This window comes from Balaenoptera physalus, assembly GCF_965194825.1.
Source record: "Balaenoptera physalus genome assembly, chromosome: 6".
In the NCBI taxonomy this organism is placed as follows: Eukaryota; Metazoa; Chordata; class Mammalia; order Artiodactyla; family Balaenopteridae; genus Balaenoptera; species Balaenoptera physalus.
Genome location: NC_138885.1, coordinates 114698972 through 114712217, shown reverse-complemented (window position 1 = coordinate 114712217; position 13246 = coordinate 114698972). Strand labels below are relative to the sequence as shown.

Genomic DNA, 13246 nt, shown 5'->3' with positions numbered 1-13246 from the left:
TGACCTCTCCAGTTTACCATTCTTTCTGTCACCCCAGTTATCCAAAATTTACCCCCTTCACTCTTCCTCATTATTTGCTTGGTCTCTGGAAGTACTTGGGTATCCCAGTCCTAAGTACTGGTTATAAAAACATTTCAATTTATCAATAAATTTATTCAGCAGGTGTTTATTGAGCTGCAGCTAAATGATAAAGAGTATTGTAGTAAATGTAGTAAATGTCACAAAGTCTCATTGCTCACTATTCCATGAGTGGAATATTGTATGAACATGTTTTATATTACGGTACATTTTATTTTTTATTTATTTATTTTAAACACAACATATCTCTCACTTTATTTATTTCTTTTTTAAGTTCACTTAGAAGTAGTCTGGGTTTTCGGCATATAGGTCTTGACATTTTAAAATCAGATTTATCCCTAATTATTTTTTTTGAATTTATTTTATTTATTTTTTGTATACAGCAGGTTCTTATTAGTTATCTATTTTATATGTATTAGTGTATACATGTCAATCCCAATCTCCCAATTCATCCCACCACCACCACCCACACCCCCTGCCGCTTTTCCCCCTTGGGGTCCATACGTTTGTTCTCTACATCTGTGTCTCTATTTCTGCCTTGCAAACCGGTTCATCTGTACCATTTTTCTAGATTCCACATATATACATTAATATATGATATTTGTTTTTCTCTTTCTGACTTACTTCACTCTGTATGACAGTCTCTAGGTCCATGCATGTCTCTACAAATGACCCAATTTCGTTTCTTTTTATGGCTGAGTAATATTCCATTGTATATATGTGCCACATCTTCTTTATCCATTCATCTGTCGATGGGCATTTAGGTTGCTTCCATGACCTGGCTATTGTAAATAGTGCTGCAATGAACATTGGGGCGCATGTGTCTTTTTGAATTATGGTTTTCTCTGGGTATATGCCCAGTAGTGGGATTGCTGGATCATATGGTAATTCTATTTTTAGTTTTTTAAGGAACCTCCATACTGTTCTCCATAGTGGCTGTATCAATTTACATTCCCACCAACAGTGCAAGAGGGTTCCCTTTTCTCCACACCCCCTCCAGCATTTGTTGTTTGTAGATTTTCTGATGATGCCCATTCTAACCGGTGTGAGGTGATACCTCATTGTAGTTTTTATTTGCATTTCTCTAATAATTAGTGATGTTGAGCAGCTTTTCATGTGCCTCTTGGCCATCTGTATGTCTTCTTTGAAGAAATGTCTATTTAGGTCTTCTTCCCATTTTTGGATTGGGGTGTTTGTTTTTTTAATATTGAGCTGCATGAGCTGTTTATGTATATTTTGGAGATTAATCCTTTTTCCATTGATTTGTTTGCAAATATTTTCTCCCATCCTGAGGGTTGTCTTTTCGTCTTGTTTATAGTTTCCTTTGCTGTGCAAAAGCTTTGAAGTTTCATTAGGTCCCACTGCTTATTTTGTTTTTATTTCCATTACTTTAGGGGGTGGGTCAAAAAAGATCTTGCTGTGATTTATGTCAAAGAGTGTTCTTTCTATGTTTTCCTCTAAGAGTTTTATAGTGTCCGGTCTTACATTTAGGTCTTTAATCCATTGTGAGTTTATTTTTGTGTATGGTGTTAGGAAGTGTTCTAATTTCATTCTTTTACATGTAGCTGTCCAGTTTTCCCAGCACTTCTTATTGAAGAGGCTGTCTTTTCTCCATTGCATATCCTTGCCTCCTTTATCATAGATTAGTTGACCATAGGTGCATGGGTTTATCTCTGGGCTTTCTATCTTGTTCCATTGATCTATATTTCTGTTTTTGTGCCAGTACCATACTGTCTTGATTACTGTAGCTTTGTAGTATATTCTGAAGTCAGGGAGTCTGATTCCTCCAGCTCCATTATTTTCCCTCAAGATTGTTTTGGCTATTCAGGGTCTTTTAGGTCTCCATACAAATTTTAAGATTTTTTGTTCTAGTTCTGTAAAAAATGCCATTGGTAATTTTATAGGGATTGACCTGAATCTCTAGATTGCTTTGGGTAGTATAGTCATTTTCACAGTATTGATTCTTCCAATCCAAAAACATGGTATATCTCCCCATCTGTTTGTGTCATCTTTGATTTCTTTCATCAGTGTCTTAAAGTTTTCTGAGTACAGGTCTTTTACCTCCTTAGGTAGGTTTATTCCTAGGTATTTTATTCTTTTTGTTGCAATGGTGAATGGGATTGTTTCCTTAATTTCTCTTTCTGATCTTCTGTTGTTAGTGTACAGGAATGCAAGAGATTACTGTGCATTAATTTTCTATCCTGCAACTTTACCAAATTCATTGATTAGCTCTAGTAGTTTTCTGGTGACATTTTTAGGATTCTCTATGTATAGTATCATGTCATCTGCAAACAGTGGCAGTTTTACTTCTTATTTTCTAATTTGTATTCCTTTTATTTCTTTTTCTTCTCTGATTGCCGTGACTAAGCCTTCCAAAACTATGTTGAATAAGAGTGGTGAGAGTGGACATCCTTGTCTTGTTCTTGATCTTAGAGGAAATGCTTTCAGTTTTTCACCATTGAGAATGATGTTTGCTGTGGGTTTGTCATATATGGCCTTTATTATGTTGAGGTAGGTTCCCTCTATGCCCACTTTTTGGAGAGGTTTTATCATAAATGGGTGTTGAATTTTGTCAAAAGCTTTTTCTTCATCTATTGAGAGGATCATATGGTTTTTATTCTTCAATTTGTTAATATGCTGTATCACATTGGTTGATTTGCATATATTGAAGAATCCTTGCATCCCTGGGATAAATCCCACTTGATCATGGTGTATGATCCTTTTAATGTGTTGTTGGATTCTGTTTGCTAGTATTTTGTTGAGGATTTTTGCATCTATATTCATCAGTGATATTGGTCTGTAATTTTCTTTTTTTGTAGTTTCTTTATCTGGTTTTGGTATCAGGGTGATGGTGGCCTCATAGAATGAGTTTGGGAGTGTTCCTTCCTCTGCAAATTTTTGGAAGAGTTTGAGAAGGATGGGTGTTAGCTCTTCTCTAACTGTTTGATAGAATTCACCTGTGAAACCATCTGGTCCTGGACTTTTGTTTGTTGGAAGATTTTTAAGCACAGTTTCAATTTCATTACTTGTGATTTGTCTGTTCATGTTTTCTATTTCTTCCTGGTACAGTCTTGGAAGTTTATACCTTTCTAAGAATTTGTCCATTTCTTCCAGGTTGTCCATTTTATTGGCAGAGTTGCTTTTGTTAGTCTCTTGTGATGCTTTGTATTTCTGCAGTGTCCATTGTAACTTCTCCTTTTTCATTTCTAATTTTATTTGAGTCCTCTCCCTCTTTTTTTGATGAGTCTGGCTAAAGGTTTATCAATTTTGTTTATCTTCTCAAGGAACCAGCTTTTAGTTTTATTGATCTTTGCTGTTGTTTTCTTCGTTTCTATTTCATTTACTTCTGCTCTGATCTTTATGATTCCTTTCCTTTTATTAACTCTGGGTTTTGTTTGTTCTTCTTCCTCTAGCTCCCTTAGGGGTAAAGTTAGGTTGTTTATTTGAGATGTTTGTTGTTTCTTGAGGTAGGATTGTATTGCTATAAACTTCCCTTTTAGAATTGCTTTTGCTGCATCCCATAGGTTTTGGATCATTGTGTTTTCATTGTCATTTGTATCTAGGTATTTTTTGATTTCCTCTTTGATTTCTGCATTGATCTCTTGGTTATTTAGTAATATATTGTTTAGCCTCCATGTGTTTGTGTTTTTTACATTTTTTCCCATGTAATTTATTTCTAATCTCACAGCATTGTGGTCAGAAAAGATGCTTGATACAATTTCAGTTTTCTTAAATTTACCAAGGCTTGATTCATGACTCAAGATGTGATCTATCCTGGAGAGTGTTCCGTGTTCACTTGACAAGAAAGTGTAATCTGCTGTTTTTGGATGGAATGTCCTATAAATATCAATTAAATCTGTCTTGTCTATTGTGTCATTTAGAGCTTGTGTTTCCTTATTAGTTTTCTGTCTGGATGATCTGTCCATTTAACAAGTGAGGTGTTAAAGTACCCCACTATTATTGTGTTACTGTCAGTTTCCTCTTTTATAGCTGTTAGCATTTGCCTTATGTATTGAGGTGCTGCTATGTTGGGTGCATATATATTTATAATTGTTATATCTTCTTCTTCGATTGATCCCTTGATCATTATGTAGTGTCCTTCCTTGTCTCTTGTAACATTCTTTATTTTAAAGTCTATTTTTTCTGGTATGAGTATTGCTACTCCAGCTTTCTTTTGATTTCCATTTGCATGGAATAGCTTTTTCCATCCCCTCACTTTCAGTCTGTATGTGTCCCTATGTCTGAAGTGGGTCTCTTGTAGACAGCATATATATAGGTCTTGTTTTTGTATCCATTCAGTGAGCCTGTGTCTTTTGGTTGGAGCATTTAAACCATTCACATTTAAGGGAATTATCAGTGTGTATCTTCCTATTACCATTTTGTTAATTGTTTTGGGTTTGTTTTTGTAGGTGCCTTTCTTCTGTTGTTTTTCCTACTTAGAGGATTTTCTTTAGCATTTGTTGTAGAGCTTGTTTGGTGGTGCTGAATTCTCTTAGCTTTTGCTTTTCTGTAGAGTTCTTGATGTCTCCATGGAACCTGAATGAGATCCTTGCCAGGTAGAGTAATCTTGGTTGTAGGTTCTTCCCTTTCATCACTTTAAATATATCGTGTCACTCTCTTCTGGCTTGTAGAGTTTCTGCTGAGAAATCAGCTGTTAACCTTATGGGAGTTCCCTTGTATGTTATTTGTTGTTTTTCCCTTGTTGCTTTTAATCATATTTCTTTGTCTTTAATTTTTGCCAATTTGATTACTGTGTGTCTCGGCGTGTTTCTCCTTGGGTTTATCCTGCCTGGGACTCTCTGCACTTCCTGGACTTGGGTGGCTATTTCATTTCCCATGTTAGGGAAGTTTTTGACTATAATCTCTTCACATATTTTCTCGGGTCCTTTCTCTCTCTCTTCTCCTTCTGGGACCTCTACAATGTTAATGTAGTCCCAAAGGTCTCTTAGGCTCTCTTCATTTCCTTCCATTCTTTTTTCTTTATTCTGTTCTGTGGCAGTGAATTCCACCATTCTGTCTTCCAGGTCACTTATCCGTTCTTCTGCCTCAGTTATTCTGCTATTCTTTCCTTCTAGTGTGTTTTTCATTTCAGTTATTGTATTGTTCATCTCTGTTTGTTTGTTCTTTAATTCTTCTAGGTGTTTGTTCTTTAATTCTTCTAAGTCTTTGTTAAACATTTCTTGCATCTTCTTGATTTTTGCCTCCATTCTTATTCCGAGGTCCTGGATCATCTTCACGATCATTATTCTGAATTCTTTTTCTGGAAGGTTGCCTATCTCCACTTCATTAAGTTGTTTTTCTGGGGTTTTATCTTGTTCCTTCATCTGGTACATAGCCCTCTGCCTTTTCATCTTGTCTATCTTTCTGTGAACGTAGTTTTTGTTCCACAGCCTGCAGGATTGTAGTTCTTCTTGCTTCTGCTGTCTGCTCTCTGGTGGATGAGGCTATCTAAGAGGCTTGTGCAAGTTTCCTGATGGGAGGGACTGGTGGTGGGTAGAGCTGGCTGTTGCTCTGGTGGGCAGAGCTCAGTAAAACTTTAATCCGCTTGTCTGCTGATGGGGGGGGCTGGGTTCCCTCCCTGTTGGTTATTTGGCCTGAGGCAACCCAACACTGGAGCCTACCTGGGCTCTTTGGTGGGGCTAATGGCGGACTCTGGGAGGGCTCATGCCAAGGAGTACTTCCCAGAACTTCTGCTGCCAGTGTCCTTGTCCTCACGGTGAGACACAGCCGCCCCCTGCCTCTGCAGCAGACCCTCCAACACTAGCAGGTAGGTCTGGTTCAGTCTCCTATGGGGTCACTGCTCTTTCCCCTGGGTCCCGATGTGCACACTACTTTGTGTGTGCCCTCCAAGAGTGTCTTTGTTTCCCCCAGACCTTTCGAAGTCCTGCAATCAAATCCCAGTAGCCTTCAAAGTCTGATTCTCTGGGAATTCCTCCTCCCATTTCCTGACCCCCAGGTTGGGAAGCCTGACATGTAGCTTAGAACTTCACTCCAGTGGTGGACTTCTGTGGTATAATTATTCTCCATTTTGGGGGTCACCCACCCAGCGGTTACGGGATTGGATTTTATTGTGATTGCGCCCCTCCTCCTGTTTCACTGTGGCTTCTCCTTTGTCTTTGGATGTGGGGTATCTTTTTTGGTGAGTTCCAGTGTCTTCCTGTCGATGATTATTCAGCAGTTAGTTGTGATTCTGTTGCTCTCACAAGAGGGAGGGAGCACTCGTCCTTTTACTCCACCATCTTGAACCAATCTCTATTACTGTACATTTAAAAAATATAAATTTAATATACAATTATCATCTGAGCAAGTGATATTGTGAATGTATCTTTCTAGATTAAGTAAAAAAAAAATTGATAGCTACATTCCAAATGATGATCAATGTGATTAGCTTGCTCAACCTTTTTTTTTTTTTTTAAGTTTCTCTGAAATGTAAAGTTTCTCTTCATTGGGCTTGAAGCAGTAGCCTAGGAGGAAATGATTTCAAACAGTTGATCAGCCTAAAACTTGAAAGCCTAAACCACTTGCTAAAATACTAACTTTGATTACTGTTTTTGTTTGTTTGTTTTTGTAGTTTGACACAGTATGTGATCATGGCCCTTAGAGTTGCAGTTGTTTGCTTGTAGTATTATTTCTCTTCTACTCCCTTCACACATGGAAGAGAGTTTTGCGACTACCTTTCTTTGGCAGTACTTTTTTATTATTATTACTTGGAGAAATAGAAAGTGTTTCCTTCTTGTTCAAAGTGTGAGAGAAAAGGCTGTCATTTTTTTCCTCTTCAGCTTTTGTTGAAATCATTTTACCTGGCCAGTAGCACCATAAAGAAACAGACCTTTGGAAAATTTATCCTGCAAAGATTTACTCAAATGTTTACATCTAGGCTGTTCTTGTCAGGTAGTTTTCACAGAGGATTACTAAAAGAAAATGTTGGCTGTCATTAGTAGCATTTTGAGATGTATCTTTAGGTGCTACTGATTAGTGGTGACTGGAAATGAGGCAAGCATGCAATTAAAATAGAACTTTAAATGAATTGCATATACCAATGCTAGACTTGACAGATGGAGATTCTGGGTTAACAAGAAGACAAGTGCATTACGTATTGCTGTTGTTAGCATTTCAGAAATATGCCCACTTTTGTAAATGATATCTAGTTTTTATAAGGCATTTTTTCCACAAGTTGTCAGGAATATGGTTATTTGGAATCATGGACATCACAAAGGACTGACTTTTTTAATGCACTCATGCATGTCCCTAGTTGTGAAAATGCAACTGTACACATGTAATATCTTGTTTTCATAATTCACATTTTCAGCAATGACAGAAAGCAAGAATTACATAATTATTCTGAGACATTTTTAGCCACATTGCACTGAACACTTTTTATATGGAATAAATGCTTGTTGGATGTTTCCCGAGTGAAATGACAGAGACTTAACTTGTCAGTAGCTGAGCCTCTGTCCGTGAAAAATCCCCAGGTCTTGTGGTGCGGTCCTGCTCCGTTGTAGGCCACTTCTTCAAATGAAAAAAATTGCAAGGTATTTGAAAGAATGTCAGTTATTCATTTCAAGTAGTCTTGAGAAGGAGTTAAGTCTAAGCATATTTATTAAATGACCAGTAAAGTTTTTTGACTAGGAGCCAATGTCTTGCAACAAATTAGGATAGCTCTGTGGGTAAGGCATTGGATGTACCTTTAGGAAACAAAACTCACTCTTTAGGGAGCTCATGAAATATGTAAGGTAGACAAGTTTTAAACTATTTCATTGCTATTAGAAAAATGGTATTCTTTTAGAATTGTTATATTGGTGAAAAATTGTACATCTGTTTTAGAACATGCTTGGAAGAGGTGAACACTAATAGACTTGGGACACGCTTATATAGGTCTTGGAAAAGCATCATTGACGAGCTCAAGTTTTTTAATTTAAAATAACTAAAAATGAATTGTTCATATGCAACATTTAAAGGATATCAAATCTAGAATATTCTCACAAGAAGTAGACTGATTCTTAAATGATACTTACATGAACCAAGAAAGAGCCATTACAGACTCTGTTTTCATCAAATTCTACAGCAGTTCTTTTTTTCCCCCAGCTTTATTGAGATATAAGTGACATATATAACATTGTGTAAGTTTAAAGTGTACAGTGTGATGATTTGATACACATATATATTGGGAAATGTTTACCACAATAAGGCAGTTCTTTTTAAAGTTTAGTGTAAGCACCAAGATTTTCAGGGGAACTTGCTAAAAGAGATTCTTGGCTCCCAATCCCAGAGATCTGACTCTGTACATCTAGTGCATTTCCCATGAACTCCAAGGTGATGCTCATATTATTGGTCCTTTATCACACTTTGAGAGCAGTGCTGTGACAGACTGACAGTTGATACAGTCAGTAGTTTGTTTTCATATATGCATTTTTGATTGAAAAATAAAGCAATGGATTTTTGCAAAGTAAATTTCACATAGAGTCTTCCAGTTCATCTTTAAACTGTATTTTAAAACAGGGAGGGTACTAGAGAGTAAAGTGAAAATATAGTACGGGTGTATGTTCTGAATTCTACATTATATATGTCTGAAATTTAACTGAGAATTTTGATATCAACTGGAAAATTTATCAATAATGAAAGATAGATAGAATAATCATGAGCTTATGGGAGCCAGGGTATGCCAATATTTAGAAAACTGTCATTTAACTATATGAGATGATTAATTTGTACTAATTAAAATTTGCATTAAAATATAATTTTGAGAATCAAATATCCATTCATATGAATGTAAGATTTTAATTTCAATCACGAGGCTTGGCTGTTATCTCTTATTACAATATATTATATAGATAGTATATATAGTACTATATTTTAAGTGTTATAATTATATATTATATATAGTAGTATGTATATAAAACCTACATTTACATGTATATATACTTTGTTCATTCAATAATATATTTATTATTACAATTGTTACTGAACAGTGGATCCTGGCTCTTATCTTTGATTTATTAAATCATATGTGTAAATTATATATATGTATTCAAACTTTATTCTGAAGCTCTTATGGCAGAGTCTCATATTCAGGTTTATTCAATCCATTTTAATAGAGTAATTAAACTGGACAAATGTGAATGCTGCTGGATTCACTGAGATAAACACATAAGTTAACAGTAATGGGTGTGATATATATAAACATATATATATATACACACATATACATATATTTAATGCAATACTTCAGTCACTTACAGAAGAATATTCAAAAAATAGCCCTATGTTGTCCATTTAAAAGCAAGTTATTGTTAAAGCAGATGAGAAAAGAATCCATCTGTAACCACAACCTTTAGAAAATATTTTTTACTGAATAAAAGTAAATATCCACACTGCTGTGCCTGACAGGGGATATAACTGCTTCTCCTCCGTGTCGCCTCCAGACCGTGCGGCTCTCTTTTCTCGATTGTGTGGAAACATATGTCTTTCTGTCCCTGCTCGGTCGTGACGCTCTTCCTCATATTCCTGTGATACACAGAGTTCAGATGAGCTGCTGATTCATTGTGTTTCCCGAAGTCACTAGGGAAAGTAGGCCCTGAAAAGCCAGGGGTGCACACAGGTGGGCTCTTTCCTTTTGGGCTTTGTTTCTTTCCCGTGTTCACTGATTGGTTTTCCCTGTTCATCTCTCCCAGTGCCTGGAGCCCTGCAAGGTGTCCTGGGACCTGCGGAAGCAGCAGTGCCAGAGCTTCTGTGAGGTAAGAGGCCCCGTACACAGCCACGGACACTCGGGACACAGTTGCAGGCTGACCACGTGCCAGTGGGTCCTTGGAATGGGAGGGCATCATGTTCTTCTGTGGCTGGGGAAGTTCACTCTCCTTCAGGTGTGTGTGTGTGTGTGTGTGTGTGTGTGTGCATGTGTGTGTAAATTCACATTAAAAACATTCTCGAGACTTCTTAAAACCTAGCCACCCACTGCTTCCGTTATTCATCAGACAGTAAAAGTTTTTTTTATCATATTGAAGAAAGGTACAAGCTGTTGCCATCCTCCCACCTCACATTATGGCTCTCCTGTGGGTGATTCTCGGCATGCTGATTCTCATGCCTTTTGGAGGAAGCCACGATTTTATTAGTGGTGGGGTTTCTCCGAGATTTTCACCTGACTCTTCACCCCCTGGGCTGCCCATACTCTGGGCTGAGGCTTGCCCACGTTTTCCCGTATGGAGGGCGCCTTACTTTCCCCGCGCTCTCAGGTAGAAGAGAGGGCGTTGCTGTCCCAGACAACCACGGTCTAGAGTCATCAGCTGGGCTGAAGCGGGGGAGGGCTGCTTTGCTGCCCGGTCTCTTCCAGGGCAAACCAGGGACCCAGGGACCTGCTGTGAAGGTTGACGGCTGATGGCACAGGGGCCGCTCAGAGGAAGAGCAGGCGGAAAGCCCACAGGGGCCGCTCAGAGGAAGAGCAGGCGGAAAGCCCACAGGGGCCGTGAGCACAAGAGTTGGAAAAGTCCACTGTGGGAACCAAAGAAACACCGTGCAGGGTGGTGGCAAGGGGACGCCGGAAGACATGCCCGTGCGGCATCAGAGGGAAACGGCGCCGCAGGGCTTCTTTGAGTGGAACTGGGGGCCGATAGGGCACTTCCGAGCTTCTCCAAACAGACACGGTGGTCTGGCCCTGCCCCCGTGCAGGAGCTGCCAAGGTGGTCCTGTTGCCTGCGTTTCACCTTGGAGGGCACACAGATTCCGTTCTGCAAACATGCCTGTGGACCTGGGGTCATAACAGCTCCATCCGTTTTTTGTTTGTTTGTTTGTTTTTAATTAATTAATTTATTTTTGGCCGCGCTGGGTCTTCACTGCTGTGCGAGGGCTTTCTCTAGTTGCAACGAGTGGGGGCTACTCTTCGTTGTGGTGCGCGGGCTTCTCACTACGGTGGCTTCTCTTGTTGCAGAGTACGAGCTCTAGGCGCGTGGGCTTCAGTAGTTGTGGCTCGTGGGCTCAGTAGTTGTGGCACACGGGCTTAGTTGCTCTGCAGCATGTGGGATCCTCCCGGACCAGGGCTCGAACCTGTGTCCCCTGCATTGGCAGGCGGATTCTTAACCACTGAGCCACCAAGGAAGCCCCAGCTCCATCAGTTTTAAGGTGCGTGAAATACATCCTCAGTCCTGATACCGTCTGACCTTCCCGATAAGCATGGAGATAAGCAGGGCACACTGTAAGTCCACAGAGCTGTGTGTGGAAGCGTGGAGGCCTGGGAAGCTGGAAATTATCAAGTCATAGGGCTCACCCACTGCAGGTGGCAAGACTGGCTCCCAACTCCATCTCTGACCCCTCTCCCCATGTCCATGTGCTGCTGTGGCTGGATTCCCCTTGGACAGTTACAGGGGCTCACTGTGTTATAGGGTTATTTTAGAAAAGTGTTTACTGTTGTTTTGGAAAACTAGAATGGAAGTGTTTCTCAACTGTTAATGTAATCAATACGTGATCTTCCTAATCTCAGTTTTATTTTGCTCCAGAAGTTTCTACTCAGCATTTTGTGACTGGCTGGAATATGGGTGATTTGCAAACTCTTACATAATGACATCTGTTGCCAGAAGTACCTGGGGGCTGAGGGTTTTACCATCAGTGAAGTCTTTGGAAGCATTCTGTAGTAGTGAACTTTAAAATGCTTCAAATAATACATAGGACTGGCAGATATTTGAAGTTACATAGCCAATTGCTCTGCTATGGACACACACAGCTAAGCGAATGATTTAGTGTCAAATCAAGTAGAAGAACTCTCGTATGTCTTTTTGTATCTTTTTCTGGATGTTGGAGATGATGCAGAGGAGTATAAATCATGGCTTCTGCCCTCCCTCAAGGGCGCTGACATATTATACTTCAGGTTTTCCAGAATATCTTCAGGCTTCTTTAGGGATCCAATCCAACCTTTTCCAGGAAACATGTTTACCTGGCATTCACATTAATGTTTCTTTATATTCCTTACCTCTTCCTGCATAAAAAATTACCCCCAAACTTAGTGGCTGAACACAACACACAGTTTCTTTGGGTCAGGAGTTTGGGCACAGCTTTAACTGCATTCTCTGCCCAGGGTCTGTCAAGTCTGTAATCAAGGTGTTGGCTGGGCTGCATTCTCATCTGGGGGCTCGACTGTAGGAGAATCTGCTTCTAAGCTCATTGCAGTTGTCGGCAGAATTCATTTCCTTGCAGTTGTAGGACTGCGGTCCTGTTTCCTTGATGACTCTTGGCTGGAGTGCACTCTTAGCTCCTAGAAGTTGCCTGTGGTCCCGCCCCATGTGGCCCCCTTCATTGGCAGGTCACAAAACAGCTATGTACTTCTTTAAGGCCAGAATCCTGATTTCCAGTCTGCTGAGACGGAATTTTATATAACACAACATAATCTCAGGCGTGACAGTGCTTCACCTTGGCCATATTCTATTGGTTAGAAGCACACACACACACACACACACACACACACACACACACATGTGATTACACCAGCACAGGTCATGACTCGGTTGGGCTCATTCTAGGCTGTGGAGGGATTCAGGTCCCTTGAGACATAGAGAAGATTGATCAGAAATGGAAACAAACAAGCAATAAACAAAACTGATGAATCTATGCAAAGACAAAGGGAGTAAGGCCATCCCTGTGTCTCCTACATTCTATAAAGTGCACTCCTACTTTATTTTGTATTCTATTCTGTACACAAACTGTACATATATAGGAACAAAAATATGCTGCTGTAGAATCTAGAGGAACAAGATGTGCCCTGCTGCTCGCTTGGTAAACACATTATCCGTTAATATCACTGACTCTGTATTGATAGTTTTACATCTGATTCCTGAGAAGGGAGATATAATTGAAACCTTTCTCCCTGAAATTCCGGATGTGATAGTGGGCTTCTGTAATTGCCGTTCTCTCTGAAATAACTGTGAGGATTTCTGAACCACATCGGTTTATTAAAATGGGACTCGTGTGTACAAATTGTGATCTGCTGTGGCAGAAAGGTTAATTGAAACTTGAAAGGTGGGGAAAACAGAGGCCAGTTAATGTGAGGAACTTTGTGGAGAGACCTCAGCCCACTGGTCCAATAACTCAAAGCCTTACTGTTCAATTTTAGTTGCTTTGATTGTTCTTATCTCTCTCTCTCTGCGTTTTTTTGCTTCTGTTTCATTTTGCAGTAAATGTCTGACTA

At 39.5% G+C, this 13246-nt stretch overlaps 1 protein-coding gene across 1 annotated transcript in view; it reads left to right on the top strand.

Moving 5' to 3' along the window:
* The window catches only part of LOC309662928 (uncharacterized protein), a gene marked incomplete at its 3' end in the record, with an annotated part of 112055 nt that extends 101706 nt beyond the window's left edge, over window positions 1-10349 (top strand). Inside the window, exons 3-4 of the mRNA XM_082466134.1 lie at window positions 9750-9812; window positions 10308-10349. Coding sequence (XP_082322260.1) covers window positions 9750-9812; window positions 10308-10349 — 105 coding nt within the window. The remainder of the gene's footprint in view (window positions 1-9749; window positions 9813-10307) is intronic.
* Window positions 10350-13246: the final 2897 nt, after the last annotated feature.